The following is a 19,347-nucleotide window of genomic DNA, read 5'->3' on the forward strand; positions in this document are numbered from 1 at the left end:
TAATGTGTCGTTAAAAGATATCAACAGTATCCCCCATAACCGTGACCTCTACAGCATCCGCCCCTTTAACAGTGAACTCCACAGTCCCCCACCCTTTAACACTGACCCCCCCCACAGTGCCCCGCCACTTTAAAATGGGATCTACACAGCAGCACATCCCCTTAACTTTGACCTCCACAGCGCCTGTAACATCCACAGTGAACGCCTCTTTAACATTGACCTCCACAGCGCCCTGCCCCTTTAATGCTACACGACGACATGTGTCACGCGACATTTTGTCTCAACAATATTTATAATGATAGCCTAAGGTGTTGCACTGCGACATGTGACATGCTGCGACACAACAGTTGCAAAAAATCCATCCAAGATGGATTTTTCTGCGATTGTCGCGTTGCAGCTTGTCACGTCGCAGTGCAACACATAGACGATCATTATAAATATTTTTGTGCGACATCAATGTTGCGCGACAGATGTAGCAGTGTATTTATGCCCTATGTGTCGTGCGACTTATTGTCGCGCGACACATGTCGTCGTGTAGCCCTAGCCTAAAGCTGACCTACAGCAGTGAAGAAAAATGGCTGGGTTGTTATGGAAACCTGGAGTAAAACTGTGTGTATGTGGAGACTAAGGGCCTGCGAGCTTCTATTGGCTGATAAGGGACATGTGACCGTGTGTATGGCAGTTAGGATATGAAGAGAAAGACTTGCAGGCTTCTATAGGCTAATGCAGGTCATTTTTTGGGAATATCTCAGGAACAGTACAACCTAGAGAGCTGAGACCCCCACAAGATTTCTTTCCAGGTAGCAAGGGACGTGTATACCAAGTTTCGTTGAAATCGATGGTTGCGTTTTTGAGTTATCGCGGGACATATATACACACATATACAGTCAGGTCCATAAATTATGGGACATGGACACAATTCTAACATTTTTGGCTCTATACACCACCACAATGGGTTTAAAATGAAACGAACAAGATGTGCTTTACCTGCAGACTGTCAGCTGTAATTTGAGGGTATTTACATCCAAATCAGGTGAACGGTGCAGGAACAGTTTGTATATGTGCCTCCCACTTGTTAAGGGACCAAAAGTAATGGGACAGAATAATAATCATAAATCCAACTTTCACTTTTTAATACTTGGTTGCAAATCCTTTGCAGTCAATTGCAGCCTGAAGTCTGGAACGCATAGACATCACCAGACGCTGGGTTTCATCCCTGGTGATGCTCTGCCCGGCCTCTACTGCAACTGTCTTCAGCTCCTGCTTGTTCTTGGGGCATTTTCCCCTCAGTTTTGTCTTCAGCAAGTGAAATGCTCAATCGGATTCAGGTCAGAGGATTGACTTGGCCATTGCATAACATTCCACTTCTTTCCCTTAAAAAACTCTTTGGTTGCTTTTGCAGTATGCTTTGGGTCATTGTCCATCTGCACTGTGAAGCGCCGTCCAATGAGTTCTGAAGGATTCGGCTGAATATGAGCAGATAATATTGCCCGAAACACTTCAGAATTCATCCTGCTGCTTTTGTCAGCAGTCACATCATCAATAAATACAAGAGAACCAGCTCCGTTGGCAGCCATACATGCCCACGCCATGACACTACCACCACCATGCTTCACTGATGAGGTGGTATGCTTAGGACCATGAGCAGTTCCTTTCCTTCTCCATACTCTTCTCTTCCCATCACTCTGGTACAAGTTGATCTTGGTCTCATCTGTCCATAGGATGTTGTTCCAGAACTGTGAAGGCTTTCTTAGATGTCGTTTGGCAAACTCTAGTCTGGCCTTCCTGTTTTTGAGGCTCACCAATGGTTTACATCTTGTGGTGAACCCTCTGTATTCACTCTGGTGAAGTCTTCTCCTGATTGTTGACTTTGACACACATACACCTAACTCCTGGAGAGTGTTCTTGATCTGGCCAACTGTTGTGAAGGGTGTTTTCTTCACCAGGGAAAGAATTCTTTGGTCATCCACCGTGGTCTTCCGGGTTTTCCGTGGTCTTCCGGGTTTTCCGTGGTCTTCCAGGTCTTTTGGTGTTGCTGAGCTCACCGATGCGTTCCTTCTTTTTAAGAATGCTCCAAACAGTTGTTTTGGCCAGGCCTAATGTTTTTGCCATCTCTCTGATGGGTTTGTTGTGTTTTTTCAGCCTAATGATGGCTTGCTTCACTGATAGTGACAGCTCTTTGGGTCTCATCTTGAGAGTTGACAGCAACAGATTCCAAATGCAAATAGCAGTCTGGAAATGACCTCTGGACCTTTTATCTGCTTATTGTAATTGGGATAATGAGGGAATAACACACACCTGCCCATGGAACAGCTGAGAAGACAATTGTCCCATTACTTTTTGTCCCCTAACAAGTGGGAGACACATGTGCAAACTGCTGTAATTCCTGCACTGTTCACCTGATTTGGATGTAAATACCTCAAATTACAGCTGACAGTCTGCAGGTAAAGCACATCTTGTTCGTTTCATTTCAAATCCATTGTGGTGGTGTATGTTTTTTTTTACACCTTATAAAGCCTTATTTTCAGCGACAAAAATAACACCTATTAAATTAACATATAAAGAAGTCTAGAACCAAACAACATGGGCATTGTTTATTATCAGTGTACTGTGACGTCACTGTGTGCCGCATCTCTTCAGTGTTTATCAGAGTACTGTGACGTCACTGTCTGCCGCATCTCCTCAGGGTTTATCAGTGTACTGTGACGTCACTGTATGTATAATCCCTGTGCTGTGACGTCACTGTGTGTATAATCGCTGCGCTGTCACTGTGTATAATCCCTGTGCAGTGACATCACTGTGTGTATAATCCCTGTGCTGTGACGTCACTGTGTGTATAATCCCTGCGCTGTGACGTCACTGTGTGTATAATCCCTGCGCTGTGACGTCACTGTGTGTATAATCCCTGCGCTGTGACGTCACTGTGTGTATAATCGCTGCGCTGTGACGTCACTGTGTGTATAATCCCTGCGCTGTGACGTCACTGTGTGTATAATCCCTGCGCTGTGACGTCACTGTGTGTATAATCCCTGCGCTGTGACGTCACTGTGTGTATAATCCCTGCGCTGTGACGTCACTGTGTGTATAATCCCTGCGCTGTGACGTCACTGTGTGTATAATCCCTGCGCTGCAGCTGACAGAACTGAGATCCCTTCCCCAGGATGTTTGCTCCGGGCTCATCATTCATCTCCTAGTTCTTCTCTTGTAAACTTATTTTGTGACTCGATGAAGAGAATTGTCCCTCATTGCCGCCTGTATCCGCCGTCACTGCGGGATCACTGCCTATCTGCTGTCCCAGATTATTTGTCCTGTCCGGGGGATAATGGAGTCGCTGTTGTCGGCGACTCCGGGGCTGTCCTTGTGCTCCCTCCGCTGTGGACGCGCACTGAGTTCAGGCCGGGATTTGGTTCCAGCTCTTGCTGGATCTACATCCCGTGCTGTGATGAGGATGGGGTGGGGCTGCGGTCCTGTTTGTCGGAGGGATCTCGGAGTCCTGTGAGTCCGTTAAGCCTCATGCACACGTCCTTGGAACACAGACCGTGTGATACCGGCCTGGATTTCTTCTGCGCGCACGCCGTCATTGGTTGCGATGACGCCGTGCGCTTCCTGCTGCCGCCGCAGTACAGTAATACACTGGTATGACGGCTCCTCTCCGGGAAACGCTGGAAGAGTCTTCGTACAGGAAAACGGAAACCTCGTCATAGTCACCTGCGCCGTTCCCGGGACATGAGGCGTGCAGTGGAGAGCGCCTAGCGGGCAGGTGAGCGCTGCCACGTACATGTAGTGTGTCACTCCACGGCCAGCTGACACTGACATCCAGCGGGGAGAGGGAGCGATGTCACTCGGCTTAACCCGTCATGTGCACCGTCTGTCACATTGTTAGCCTCGCGGTCTTAACCCTCCAGTCGCTGCGCCCGGCTGCTGGTGTGCTGGACCTATTTTTAAGCAGGGGCAAATACCCAGGCGCCAGGACAAAATTCCTGATCGCCATGGCGACCTGGGATTTGTCGAGCCCCGGTCTAGGATCCCCCCCGCTCTCCATTTAATTATTTTACTTTATTTTTATCGCTAGTGATGGAGGGTGGAGTTGGGATTATTGAGTTGGGAATGGGGAGGGGAAAAAAGGGGGGTAATAATTAATGATGTCACTGCTTAATTCTGCATTGTTATATTGAATTTTGAATAAAAATTATTACAAACATTTTTATAAAAAATACGTGTACTAAAAGAAAAGAGGAAAGGCTTTCAGTCAGGAAGGGGGGCAAATGGCACCTTTTGAAATGGTTAAACTCCCTATCTTTATAAATGAATGATTATCCCCCCCCCCCATTGTAACTCTTGAATTAAAGAGAATTTTTGAAAACCCTCTAGCTGCAGTCTCGTTGTTGATCCAGAGTTTGATCACTGCCTTAATCCAGGGCTGGGTCTGTAAATTGGGCATTTTTTTTTTTGTATTTTACAATACTTTCTTGCTAATCACAGTATCTGTGCAGGTTCGCAGCCCATCCTGTGCCGTCCACACAGTAGTCTTATTCTGCTGGGGACACATTGTTGCCAAAATTAACAAGTCTAAGCCATTCTTACCCACAAAAACATTCTTGTTTGATTAATTCTTGTTTGATTAACCAATTTTTGAGGGGAGTAAACCCTCCCAACTTTCCCCAATAGGCTGCAATTATGTGGCTCTGATATTAATACCTACCGGGCACACCCTCATCTCCCCAATGTTTCTCCTATGTCGAACACAATTCTGGGTAAAATATTTCCTACATTCAAAAGATAAAAAATGTCTTCACCCCATGTGAATTCTCGGATGTCCCACAAAAGTTGATTTGCGTTGAAAACATTTCCCACCTTCTGAACACAATTACAGCTTCGCTCTCGTGTGACTTCTTTGATGTTTAACAAGATTTGCTTTACAGCTAAAACATTTACAACATTCTGGACACGAAAACGGCTTCTCCCCTGTGTGACGTCTATGATGTTTAGCAAGACTTGATTTATAGCGAAAAGATTTGTCACATTCAGAGCATGGAAACGGCATCTCTCCCGTGTGACTTATTTGATGTTTAGCAAGAATTGATTTATATCGGAAACGTTTCCCACATTCCGAGCATGAATACGGCTTCTCCGCTGTGTGATTTCTTATATGCTTAGCAAGAGTTGACATCTTCCCAAAACCCTTCTCACACTGAGGACAAGAAAATGGCTTCTTCTCTGTGTGGGTTCTCAGATGATCAGCAAGACTTGAGTTATGGGCAAAACATTTACCACATTCCGAGCATGAAAACGGCTTCTCCCCTGTGTGACTTCTCTGATGTGAAAGAAGACCTGAATGAAAGGCAAAACGTTTCCCACATTCTGAGCATGAAAATGGCTTCACCCCTGTGTGAATTCTCTGATGCACAACAACACTTGATTGAGCTGTAAAGCTTTTCCCACATTCTGAGCATGAATATAGCTTCTCTCCTGTGTGAATTCTCTGATGTTTAACAAAATTTGATTGCTTTATAAAACATCGTCCACATTCTGAGCATAAAAATGGCTTATCTCCTGAGTGCAATTTCCGATGCATAACAAGATTTGACTGAGTTCTAAAACATTGCCCACATTCTGGACATGGAAATGGCTTCTCTCCTGTGTGAGTTCTTAGATGATCCCTTAGATTTGTTGTTTTGTTAAAGCATTTTTCACATTCAGGACATGAAAATAGCTTCTCACGTTTAGGACGTCTTTGCTGTTTCACAAGATGTTGTTCAAGCTTACTCCGGTTCCCACGTTCCAGGCATGAAGGAGGTTTCTCTTCTGTGTGAATCCTCTTACCTTTAACAATATTTGATTTTTCGGTAAAAGATTTCCCAAATTCTGAACATGAAAATGGACGTTCATCTCTGTGAATACTCTGATGGGCGGAAAGATGAGATTTCTCTGTAAAATGTTTTCCACACTCAGAACATGAAAACATTTCACCCAGTCTTGTCCTGCTAATCTGTGACTGATTATCTTTTACTTCATAACTGGGCGATAAAAGGAGAAGTCCATCTGAGCCTCTCCTTCTGTTGTCACCTGAGAAAAAGGAACACATTTCATCATACTTTATCATTTCTATCCATACAATGAGGAAAATACATCAAAATACAGTCATGAAAGGAAGAGAAGAGGTTTTCTAGCTTCACATAAAATCGACAAATATTATTTATTAGAATTCCTAATTAAAAAAAAAAATTTAATACATTTAGTGTTGAGTGAATCGAAGTATAAAAAGTGGACTTCGATTTGAATTTCAGGGAAAATTTGATTAGTTGCAAAGCTGAATTTCCTCATACGTCATGGTAATTAATAAAAAAAAATAATCACACTCATATGCGTTTGAGTGCAAATAAGCCACCACGGCCATCTTGATTGAAGATCCCGCGTGAAAACTCACCTCGAATGGATAAGGTAAGTACAATTTAATGTTGTTTAAAATGATTAACCCCTGGCAGCCTTCAATGGTTATCTCAGATGTCGCGATCAGCAATGAACATGGCATCTGAATGATAGGGGCAGCGTTGGGCCCTCTACTTACAAAATGTAAAATTTGGCGAAGCAGCCGAATTGAATTTTGAAGAACTCACCTCTACATACACTGATTACAAGAAAGCTTACCCAGATTCTTACCCATTAAACCGCTGCTATAAAGTGCCAATAACCGGTCCCTAATTACTTATAAACTAGACGACCACTTACAAGAATGGAAAGGAGTTTCAGACTGGAACTTTTGGTGGGGAAAGCCATTGACATGTCCCCTACAGTGGACACTGTTACCTAAATGACATGGAAACCATTGGTATTAATGGCCATCTATCAGGGGTTCTGAGTGGAGGATTCCCATCGGTGGCCGGCAGGTGGTCCCATGAGGTGGCCGTCGCCACTAATTTACATTATGAACTCATAATAGGGAGAGACTTCCCGGCACTGTGGCCTGCTAGGAGAGTGACTGATACCCATGAGACAGGGGTAACCCTAGCAGAGTGTCACAGCTCAGGGGGGAGACCAGAACCCTGGGAACCTGAGACCGAAGTGCCAGCGGTAGGAGTGACCGCCACTTCGGTGGAATAGAGGGAGACAACCCCGCTAAGTGTGATGGTGGGAGACGTGGAGGACTTGCCGCCGGGTCCTGAATTGGCAGACCTCAATGTCTCCAGGGATAATTTTGGTACCGCCTAAAGTCGGGACCCAACCCGATCCTGCGCCTGGGAAAATGTGTTAATAATAGATGGTGAATCACAACAACCTGGGGCAGAGTCAGTGGTTCCCCGTTTTGTGGTTCATGAGGATATGTTGTATCAGGTAAACCAACTACGGGGTGAGCCTATTGAACAGTTGGTGGTCCCTAAGGCTTATCGCAAGCTTGTGTTAGATCTAGCCCACCAACACGTTCTCGGGGGTCACCTAGGGCTGCAGAAAACTCAGGATCGTATTCTACAGCGGTTTTACTGGCACAGCATATTCAAAGAAGTGGAAGAGTTTTGTAAGTCTTGCCCGACCTGCCAGATAACTAGCCCCCAGCCACATTTCCGTAGTCCCCTAGTACCTCTCCCGATTATCGAAGTACCGTTTGACTGAATAGCTATGGACCTCATAGGCCCAGTACCGAAGTCCGCCACAGGGCATCAACACACCTTAGTCATTCTAGACTACGCCACTCGGTACCCGGAGGTGGTGTCACTGTGAGATACTTCGGCCAAACTCATAGCTAAGGAGTAAATGGAGAGGTTTTCCCGAGTAGGACTACCTAAAGAGGTTCTGACCGACCAAGGGACCCCTTTTATGTCCAAGGTGATGAGGGAACTCTGTAAGTTGCTGCACATAAAACAACTACGGATGTCCGTTTACCATCCGCAAAAGGACGGTCTGGTAGAAAGGTTTAACCAAATATGGTCAAAATGGTAGTGTCTAAAGATGGGAAGGACTGGGACCTCCTTCTGCCCTATCTCATGTTTGCAATGCGAGAGGTACCCCAGGCCTCTACTGGGTTCTCGCCCTTCGAACTGCTATATGGCAGACACCCTCACGGTCTCTTGGACGTGGCCAAAGAGGCGTGGGAACAACAACCCACTCCACATAAAAGTGTCATTGAGTACGTTACCCAGATGCAAGATCGGATAGTTTTGCCTCTTGTTAGGGAACATATGGAGGCAGCTCAGCGAGCCCAGAGTCGGGTCTATAATCGGCAGGCTCGTGTCCGGATATTTAACCCGGGTGATCTGGTTTTGGTTATGGTGCCGACCGTGGACAGTAAGTTCCTGGCTAGGTGGCAGGGGCCCTACGAGGTACTCGAGAAAATTGGAGATGTAAACTACAAGGTACACCAGCCAGGGTGGCGAAAGCCGGAGCAGGTTTACCCAGTGAATTTACTCAAACCGTGGAAAGATAGGGAAACCTGTACAGAAGACAGCCCGTGGCCGGGTTTTCTAGGAGAAGAGGTACCGACCCCTCTGTCTGATGCAAGAGAGGCAGCTGCCACAGTAAAAATTGCTGACAGCCTCTCCACTAAACAGACCCAGGAGGCCAGGGAGTTCATTAGTCGGAACACGGATGTATTCTCGCACTTCCATAATCTACCATGACATTGTCACTGAGCCTCAGGCAAAAGTCTGATTAAAACCATAACTGGTACCTGAGGCTCGGCGACAAGCCATATCGAAGGAGGTGCAGCTAATGTTGCTAGACATCATTGAGGAGTCAAAAAGTGAGTGGGCCAGTCCTAAAGTATTGATAACCAAGCCGGACAGGACGTTGCGGTTTTGTAACGACTTTCGAAAACTTAACAAGGTTTCCAAATTTGATGCGTATCCCATGCCCCGGGTGGATAAGCTCATCGAGAGGTTAGGACAAGACCGGTATTTTTTTTGTTTTGGATCTCACGAAAGGCTACTGGCAGGTGCCCTTAAAAGAGGCTGCCAAAGAGAAAATTGCCTTCATCACACCTGAAGGGCCATATTAATATAAGGTCTTACCCTTTGGTCTGCATGGCACCCCGCCACTTTTCAGCGACTAATGGACATTGTGCTTCGTCCACATCGTCAGCACGCTTCGGCTTACCTGGATGATATTGACATCCACAGTACCGACTGGAAAGTCACCTACCCAAAGTGCAGGCTGTAGTGGACTCCCTTCAGAAAACTGGCCTAACCGCTAACCCCAAAAAAATGTGTGATACGGTTAGAAGAGACTAAGTACCTGGGGTATGTCATTGGGCACTGAGTCATCAAGTGAACAAAATAGAGGCAATACGGAATTGGCCCGACCTGTCACCACTAGGCAAATAAAGTCATTTCTGGAAATGGTGGGCTATTACATGAGGTTTGTTCCCCACTTTGCTACTCTAGCAGCGCCCTTGACAGGACTCTTGAAGGAACACAAGTCAGTGATGGTTCGTTGGGATGAGCGGATGGAAGAGGCTTTTTCCACTTTGAAGTCGGCCCTGTGCGAGTAACCAGTTTTGGTGACACCCGACTTCAATAGGGAGTTCGTAGTACAGACCGATCCCTCCGAAGTAGGCCTCGGTGCTGTACTGTCTCAGGAAGTCAACAGGGAGGAGCATCCCATTGTCTTCCTCAGCTGTAAGCTTACCCCAGCCGAGACCCAGTATAGTATAGTGGAGAGAGTGTGCCTGGCTATCAAGTGGGCACTAGAATCTCTCCACTATTATTTATTGGGGAGAAAATTCCGCCTGGTGACCGACCAGTCCCCTCTCAAGTGGATGAGCCAGGCCAAGGACAGAAATGCCCGGGTGACCCGATGGTTTCTCTCCCTACAAAACTAAGTTTTCGGTGGAACACAGGGCAAGCCGGTTACAGGGAAATGCGAATGCCCTGTCCCGGGTACACTGACTGGAGTGTGTTCACCCCCTGAGGGTTGAACAAAGGGGTGTATGTGACACAGTGAGAGGTTTGGTCTGGGAAAACAGGTATTTTCCTCCCAGCATGTGCTGCTGGGCTGATTTACAGCCAGGTGAGGTCAAATACCGGACTGGATTTTAAATGCTGGTCCGGATTTTGGCAGCACCTGGCTGTCCTTAAATAGGCAGCTGGGCTCAGAAGCCAGCGCTCTTTGAGGCAGAATTGCCGCATGGTGTGATAGGGAGAGCATGGAAACGCCTCCTGAGCTGTGATAGGGAGAGCATGGACACGCCTCCTGAGCTGTGATAGGGAGAGCATGGACACGCCTCCTGAGCTGTGATAGGGAGAGCATGGACACGCTTCCTAAGCTGTGATAGGGAGAGCATGGACAGGCCTCCTGAGCTGTGATAGGGAGAGCATGGACATGCTTCCTGAGCTGTGATAGGGAGAGCATGGACACGCCTCCTGAACTGTGATAGGGAGAACATGGACACACCTCCTGAGCCTCTGCTCTGCCAGCCTGATATAAATCATATAAATCTAGCAGGGCAATGAATGTGGAGATCTCTGGATCCATGCGAGGTACGGAGCTGGTTCTAGCTTTGTTTTTCATTTTTACATTATTCATGGGATAAACCCTTTAAGAGAAGGGAATCTCCTTGATGCCTGATGTGTATGGGGACAGATGCTGCTTCAGGTTCCAGAGAGAAGTAGTGGTGGCAATCCCCTAAATCCATTAAACTGTGTATTAGGGGATGTGGTTCGTATACGTATGAAATCCCCCTATTGACTCTACAAATTGTCGTTTGTTACACACATCATTGGTTAAATGCGGCTAAATTCATGACTTCAGAGCTGGAACTAAGGCTTCATTCACATCATCATTCAGGCTGTCTGTTCTCCTGCTCCATTATAAGACCAGAAGAATGGAAAGGACGGATCTGGCACATAACTGAGCCGAACGGAGCCTAAGGACCCCATAAAAATAAAATGGGGTCCGTTAGGTTTCCGCTCAGAGGAAGATTTTGAAGCGGAGACAAAAGTCCTGCACGCACAACTTTTGACTCTACTCCAAAATCTTCCTCTGAGCGGAAACCTAATGGACCCAATTATAGTTTATGGGGTCCTTAGGCTCCGTTCGGCTCAGTTATGTGCCAGATCAGTCCTTTCCATTCTTCTGGTCCTATAAAGGAGCAGGAGAACAGAAAGGCTGAACGCTGATGTGAACGAAGCCTAATCTGTTCTGAAATATATGAAGGATGAAACGGCTTTTTAGAACGCTAGAAACAGCAGAAAAGTGCGGTATGAAATATGAAAAACCTTATGACAAATGCAAATATAATGACAGATTTGTAACAACGATCTGGTCGCCTGCTTCGCCTTTTCCCTCTTCTTTCGGTAGATGGGTGGGGCTGATGTCCTAATTATACTGCATGTATTGTTCCTTTAGTATAATAGAAATATATGATTTTCTAAACTGTCCGTGATTTTTGATAACTTTGCTCAGAACAAATAAACCTGATAGTCGTTAACCCTCCTCATTGTCCATCTCTCCTCCTGTCCATCTATTGCCGCTTCTCTTTATCATCCCCGTCACTTCTACCAATTACCAAATCTAATTCACCATCTTCATCCCTACAAACCTCACTGCAGCTCGGCTCCTCCAGACATTTATTAACAACCCCATTATAACTTCTGCCCCTGAGCTCCTCTACTTTACCCCTTCACATCCTCCCCTCCAGGGCTTCACCTGGGCTTATCCCGTCCTCGGGAAGTCTCTACCACAATCTACCCATCCATCAGAAACCTCCCCTCTTCAGATAGACCACCTGTAACCGACCCCTCGTGTTTCTATTCCTCAGACTTCACATTGTACAATATTTCTTAAAGGGTTTGTCCCATCACTACAACTTTCCCCTATTCATAGATTAGAAAATAAGTGTCTGATCAGTGGTGATCCGACTGCTGGGGCTCCTGCTCATCACAAGAATGGAGGCCCGTGTCCCCTTGTTTGAAATACAGAGGTGGACACGCAGTAATGATAATCATAAAGAAGACATTTTTCTGGACTTCCTATATGTTACTTCATTAATAAAGACATGTACAGTCCATATATCTCCAGCCTGAAATGGCCGAGAAGAGAAAATATGAAATAATATTCCTCCGAGCCTTATAGTAAAACAACATGTGGACATCAACTGATCCACCTCACTGGACGAGGAACTCAGGAACGATCAGCCGGGATCTACTCCCTCTACATCTCCTCCATCGGAGGAGGGAGAAGGTTTCCTGTAAACTCAGTCTGCAATGTATAAGGGCTGAAGAAAACACAGGATTTATGAAAGGCTCTTACCAGTCGCTGACACTGATGTGGGGTTCTCCAGGCCACTCGTCCTTCCACTTCCATCACTTTCCTGCAAGGATCACACATGAAGGACACGAGAAAATTGTGATGACCTAACTGTGTATTTATAGCATTTCTATATTTATACATTGTCCCCCCCTTAGACGCCCGTGGCCCCAGAACTGAACTGCACATTCTAGATGAGGCTGCACTAATGATTAGTAAACTAGTAACCTTTACACGAGGCGATTCTTGTGTAGATTATCCTTAAATTGAGCGAATCGGCAAGATTATCGAGCAGTGTGAAATCAATGAAGGACAACCGACGGTCGGAAGATTTCACGGTTGGATTGTTTGTGTTGACACAAAAATCATCATTAAACGTTAGTGATTTCATGTAAACAGGAATCGTTCACTGCACGATCACGGTCACATTTGTGTAAATGCCCCGGTCTCCTGTACAAACGGTGGAATATGCGATCGGGATAACGATTTTCTGAATGATAATCGGCGCGTCTAAAGGGTCACTGTGGAAACGTTCACCACACCAAGAAACGACTCGTTTGTCGCTCAATCGTAGTGGTCATCGCCTCATGTAAAGCTGCCCTAAGATTATGTCCATAACTCCTGAGTCAATGCCTCTTGATGTACATAACTCCTACTTACCTCCTCCTTGCTGCTCCAGTCCTCCACGCCGCCTGCATCTCCTGGTCCCTGTATGGACATGGTCACACACTCTGCTCCAGCCAATGGCTTCACCAGTGACATGCTGCTTGTGACCACATCACTGCTGAAGCCAGTTGTTGGCTGGAGCCGAGTATGTGACCATGTACACAGCCAGCTGAGGACCGGAAGGTGGAGACATTAGGGGCAGCATAGAGGACCGGAGAGCAGGGAGCAGGTCAGTATAAATCTACTGTTTGAGGGCCATGCTGCAGGAACTTGTTAAAAAATCATTTTTACCAGGAAATCCCTTTAACCCCCTATTACACTGCACAATATTCAGCCAATTACTGGGAACAGGTGTCCACAGGAACGATCATTCCCGATATCTGACCCGCATAATTGTGTCACTGATAAACAAGGAATCACTCATTTGTCGGCTGATGTACATATTTTATCAGGATGAAAGCCGTACAATTCTCGTCAGCACATCTCACCGAGTGATCAGGAATGTGCTGCCGATAATCAATAGAACTGAATGAGGGAGGATGCAAACCATCTCCAATAGACTGAAATACAGCAATGTGACAGTGAGGCCCTCAGACCAAAAGAGGTGTCCACCACTGCTGGAGAAGAGGAGGAGAAAGCTTCATTACATCAACCTATAGAGGATCTACAGGAAACTCAGCTTCACCTACCTGATGATCCAGTGGGACATTCTGCTTCTCCCCTGGACAATCTTGGGAATGTAGAGGACTGGGACATCTCTCTGATGGATTTTTCTGACTGGATCCATCTATAGGAATATACACAAAGACTGAATACATTGTCTATATGTGATGATCAGATGAGGGGTGAGTCTAGGTGACCCCCAAACCTGGACTCTCCTCTATGAGGAAGGTCTCCTCTTACCCAGTGATGCGAGAGGCTGGTGATTATCCATCATGACGTCCCGATGATCCAGTGGGACATTCGGCTTCTCCTCTGGACAGTCCTGGGGACATAGAGGACTAGGACATCTCTCTGGTGGATTTCTCTGACTGGATCTATCTATAGGAATATACACAAAGACTGAATACATTGTCTATATGTGATGATCAGATGAGGGGTGAGTCTAGGTGACCCCCAAACCTGGACTCTCCTCTATCAAGAAGGTCTCCTCTTACCCAGTGATGTGAGGGACTGGTGATTCTCCATCATGATGTCCTTGTACAGATCCTTGTGTCCTTCTAAATACTCCCACTCCTCCATGGAGAAATAGACAACGACATCCTGACACCTTACAGGAACCTGACAACACAATGATACAGTCATAACCAGACATCTCCCTTGGCGTTATTGTACAATGTCCCAGCAGCGCTCACCTCTCCGCTCAGCAGGTCAGTGATCCTGTTGGTAAGTTCTAGGATCTTCTGCTCATGTATCAGTGAATGAGGTGGAGGCTCGGTGATGGGGCTCTGGGTCCTGCTCCGTCCTCCTGACACACGGGGTGTCACACACTCATCAGACGACTTCTTCACTACTGTGTAATCCTGTGTATGAGGAGACGCCGATCACTACAGAGATTCTAAGAAGCCTCCACCTTTCCAGACATTTACCTGGTTTATTACTAGAGATAAGAGTGACGTCATGTGAGACTCTCACCTCTCCAGTTATCAAGAAGATGATCTCTAGAGAGAGGTCTAATATCTCTGCAGCCATGTGGCTTCTGTCCTTCTCCATCCTTGTTGGGTCATTGATGGAAAGGACCATCGTCTTACGAAGACTTTATCTGTGAGAATCCTGTATGTAAGGCCGGTGTCCTCTACCCCTCAGCGCCTGTAAAATGTATTAATTCATATCCCAGGCCTGAAAGAAAAACACTCACAGGGTTTATAGTGTAAGCGCGTTTACTTTTTCTTTTTATAGAGGCGTTTCCATCTGGGACATCAATAGGTTATGACATATATTTATTGTGCCCATTTTTCCTTCAGATAGGATTTCCATCGATGCTCTCTACTAGTGATGTTGCTTTACGACATATATGATATGTAGAGATTTGTTTTTTACATTTTGAATCGTCTTGTCATCCTAATGACACTTTTCTTGTTTTTTAGACTAAATGAGGTGGGGTTCCTATTGGGGCGCTGGAATTGGGTAAGAAATCCCCAATCTTTATCCCTAGACTAGAATTTTTTCTCCTTTCCCTTTCTCTTCTTTCCCTTCTTCCTTTTTGTGGGCTCTCCCCACCCCCCATGTTCCCCATTTCTCTTCACCCTTCTAACAATTTGCTCACCTCCTCTCTTTTCTCCCTTTATATTATTCCTTCTCTCTTCCCTTTTCTCCTTCCCTCTCTCTTCTGTTTTCCCTTCTTTTTTCTACCTTTCTTCTCACTTCTCTCTCCTTGTTTTATATATATATATATATATATTTGTATTCTTATTTTCTCCTAGTTTGCCCCACTTGGTTCTTTCTTTCCATTCATTTTCACCTCCGTTCGTCTCTTTCCTTTTCACCGCAGTTCTCCTTCTGCCTTCTTTCTTTTCTGTCTTGCTCACCCCCCTTCCCCCCTTTGGCACACAAATATGGTAAAAACAGAGAGAAAACAACCAAATGGGTCTCGTTCCTCTCTGAAGAGCATAAACCGATAACCATAAACCAAGTAAGGACCCAGGATGGGCGAGTCTCCGAAGGAGCCATCTTCTCAGCACCAGTGCAGGCGCTGTGCCCTTACTAGCCTCCTGGTTGACATGACCTCCTGTAGACTTGGATCTCCAGATGTTGCTGTAGGTGGCCACTCTGCAGCCCCTCACACTTTCAGGTCGCCGTTTGCTGGCTGGAGCTGCGTTCTTGGATAAAGCTCTTCCATCAGTCACAGGAATATGGAGACACAAAGAGACAGAACCTTGTGCAGCCGGCCGTATGTACTCCGAATGCTCACAGGATGGACATCTGCTAGTAAAATGGTGGAAATCCTCTCAGGATGAAGCTCCCGACCAGTCTCGCCTCCCAAGGCTTCTTCAGGGGTTCCTATTCCTAACTCTAGTCCACATTTTTAACTCTATAAGCATCATACGGGTGCATTCACACAGCGCAGCGCCCTAGCTGACCTCTGTTACCAGAGTAGGGACTCTATTCTATTTAAGCAGTGATGTGGTGGGATTTCCGAGGTCCACCTGTTGTGCTCCGGGTCCTCACTTGGTTTACATTCCGGTACAGGTCACACGACTCCCTAGGCAGCGGGCACACATCACACACAAGCAATGCCCACACGTAGCGATGCTGTACCTTCTCCCACCGCGCTGGTCTGGGCTTCCTCTTCTGGAGCCTCCACACCATTCTCCATTCAGTGGTTTGCCCACATACATATCGTGCCCTCCTGTACCAGGCATGCTTCCACCCTCAGAAGCTGTAAGCCCCATAGCTGCCGGGTGCCTGCTGTTTTACACTGTAGACGCCCGTAAGCATTGTCTGTGATCGAGAATAACAGCGATCATGGACCTTTAACCCCTCAGATGCTGTGGTCAATTGTGTGCGACCATGGCATCTAAGCGGTGAAATCCTGAGAGCCCAAGCAGCTCATCCACGCTGAGACCACGGGAGCCGTTCGTTCGCTGCGGTAGCTCCGAGGCCTTCCACAGTGATGTTCCTGCAGAGCCCTGCCGGTGACATCTGCTCGGCCAGCAGGCGGTTGGTCTCTCTGATGGTTCACGAGTTCGTCCATGGCTGTGCTTTGTGGCTTCGATGCCACAGTGAGCCGGGACCTTCACCACGTATGTGCCTCACTGCAATCGCTTGCTCCAAGCCACCATATGTGGTAGGCATGTGCTGAGGTCGGCAGGTGGTAGCAATGCAACGAGACAGGGACACAGCAGGATAAAGTGCAAAAACAGGAGTTATTCACACTGTCAAATAAAACACAAACAGAAATACAGTAAAACCCCTCGGCCGTCCGGCCAATAATACGGAGCAATCCCTCTCCATAACGGGGGCCCGGCTGCCGTGACATCGCTCCACAAAACCAGGTGGCACACGGTTACATTGGATGGTACAGCATCAGTCCCCCGGATAGTGGCGCCCCTCCGATTCTGTACCCCCCGGATAGTGCGCCCCTCCGATTCTGTCCCCCCGGATAGTGTGCCCCTCCGATTCTGTCCCCACGGATAGTGCGCCCCTCCGATTCTGTCCCCACGGATAGTGTGCCCCTCCGATTCTGTCCCGCACATACTGCGCCCCTCCGATTCTGTCCCGCACATACTGCGCCCCTCCGATTCTGTCCCCCCGGATAGTGCGCCCCTCCGATTCTGTCCCCCCGGATAGTGCGCCCCTCTGATTCTGTCCCCCCGGATAGTGCGCCCCTCCGATTCTGTCCCGCACATACTGCCGCCCCTCCGATTCTGTCCCGCACATACTGCGCCCCTCCGATTCTGTCCCGCACATACTGCGCCCCCTCAGATTCTACAGAGGCCCGCTCCATACATCCCCTCACAGGTATGTCATAATGCGTGAAGGGGTTAATATTAGACACTTTCGGAGTTACCCTTTATGTTTTGATTATGTTTCTGATGCTGATCATTCACTTTGATCCCCCCCGCTTCTCTGAGCCCCTCCTGACCATCTGCATTTGGCGGTGGTCATGTAGAAGGACTTCTCCTGTGTCACGTCTCCGCAGCTTTCCTCAGTCCTCAGTATTGTGGCCGCTTCCTGCACTTTTCCTGTCTCTCCTCTCCTGTTGGGGGGGGGGGGGGGGAGGGTCTCTCCTCTCCTGGGGGTCTCTCCTCTCCTGCAGCACAGCTACTGGAGGTCCATTCTGTGGCATTGCTGCTACGGGCCCCTCACCATGTCCTCCTGCCCCTCGCTCACAGATCTCCTCTCCTCCTCAGTCACCTCCTGCTCCTCTCCTCCACTACTGGCAGCTTCCACATCCACAGCTAGGAGCTCCAGTCAGTGCTCATCCTGCAGCATGATGATGGGGGTTGTAGTCACACGTGCAGGACACAGGACAGGATCTCCGGTCACTTACCCTTCACTTTTCCACTCCAGAATCCTCTCTACTTCACACACCTCATCCTGCTCTAATCTAAACACACTGGTCATGTGACCCTGGGAGGTGTGATGTCACTGGAAGGGGCGGGACCTCCTGCTCATGTGACCCTGGGAGGTGTGATGTCACTGGAAGGGGCGGGACCTCCTGCTCGTTTTGTTGTCGAACCCTGGGAGGTGTGATGTCACTGGGAAGGGGCGGGACCTCCTGCTCATGTGACCCTGGGAGGTGTGATGTCCCTGGAAGGGGCGGGACCTCCTGCTCATGTGACCCTGGCAGGTGTGATGTCACTGGGAGGGGGCGGGACCTCCTGCTCAATACCTACTGGTCATGTGACCCTGGGATGTCACTAAAAGGGGCGGGACCTCCTGCTCATGGTGACCCTGGGGAGGTGTGACCGTCGTTATAATTGCAGGGATCTGCGACCTTCGGGCCGGAAGCAGTTTGTAGAGGGACGTGATGGCGCCGGGCAGCGTGGAGAAGAGCGCGGGCGCCGGGGCTGGGTGCGCGCACCTACCGCTTCATGACGGACAGGAACGACTTTCCGCCGGTGAGCAGCAGCAGCAGCAGCAGCGGGTGGGGGCGGGGGCGGGGCCGGGGGTCGCCGCGCGGGGCTGACGTGTCTCCTCTCCACAGGAACCTGCTGGTGAACCTCGGCATGTTCGCTGCCGGGTCTGGGCGGGCCAGGAACATGTTTGACATCGAACCTGATGGCTCCGCAGCCGGGGCCTGTGAGGAGAGGAGGCGGCCGGTAAGTGTCCGCCATCACTTGTCACTGCTCCTTAGTCCTTCAGGCTATGCTTGCTGTCAGTGAATAGGGCAGCGTGGGGGTCCCTGTTAATAAAGGAATCGTCACCTACCTGCTCATTCCCTGTTTACTCGCTGCAGCCGATCATTGGCTTCACCGATCCCTTTGCTCACATTGTTTAAGCCAGTGATCGGCTGCAGCAATTAAAAGATGGGCGCACGGTGCAGCTTGGCCTTTCCAGTGCAGAGGCAGTCGTTCCTCTCGATTTTGAAGGACCTGTGCTCAAGTGTGATGATGTCACCACGCGATCAAGCTGGAGGAGTTCTTCTTCAACTTTTTGCTGATGATTTTATCCTCGGCATCTGATCGGTGGGGGTCCGACACCCGGGGGCCCCGCCAGTCAGCTGTTTGAGAAGGCAGCGGCGCTGGCAGTAACTGCCCCTTTAAGTGTTCTCCAGTTATTAAATGCACAGTGCATTGCAGAATTACTTAGATTAATTGTATTCCTATAAATGTCTTAAAGGGGTTATACAACCCCTATAATGACCCCTCCCCCAATGCCTGGGCACCTCATATAGGTTATACTTACCCCTAGGGTTGTTGCGGCGCCCAGGAATAATAGCAAGTGCAGGGACATCCCAGGGCGCCGCTCTATGCAGCCTGCTAACTTAACAAAGTCCGA

General features: G+C 48.0%; 1 protein-coding gene across 2 annotated transcripts; it reads right to left on the minus strand.

Moving 5' to 3' along the window:
• Nucleotides 1–3,886: 3,886 nt before the first annotated feature.
• On the minus strand, nucleotides 3,887–17,979 carry LOC120982836 (oocyte zinc finger protein XlCOF22-like). 2 transcript variants are annotated; one of them, XM_040413019.1, is made up of 8 exons: nucleotides 17,897–17,979; nucleotides 14,539–14,742; nucleotides 14,259–14,426; nucleotides 14,061–14,184; nucleotides 13,807–13,944; nucleotides 13,593–13,690; nucleotides 12,241–12,301; nucleotides 3,887–6,066 (listed from the first exon to the last, which is right to left on the minus strand). In XM_040413019.1, the coding sequence occupies exons 2-8, from the start codon at nucleotides 14,644–14,646 to the stop codon at nucleotides 4,868–4,870; spliced, it is 1,896 nt and encodes a 631-aa protein (XP_040268953.1). In that variant the 5' UTR covers nucleotides 14,647–14,742; nucleotides 17,897–17,979; the 3' UTR covers nucleotides 3,887–4,867. The 2 variants fall into 2 exon arrangements, with proteins under 2 accessions (XP_040268953.1, XP_040268954.1); XM_040413020.1 differs by having other exon boundaries at nucleotides 14,539–14,712; nucleotides 17,897–17,966.
• Between the last annotated feature and the right edge of the window lie 1,368 nt (nucleotides 17,980–19,347).

This window comes from Bufo bufo (assembly GCF_905171765.1).
Source record: "Bufo bufo chromosome 3 unlocalized genomic scaffold, aBufBuf1.1 SUPER_3_unloc_5, whole genome shotgun sequence".
NCBI classification, from domain to species: Eukaryota; Metazoa; Chordata; class Amphibia; order Anura; family Bufonidae; genus Bufo; species Bufo bufo.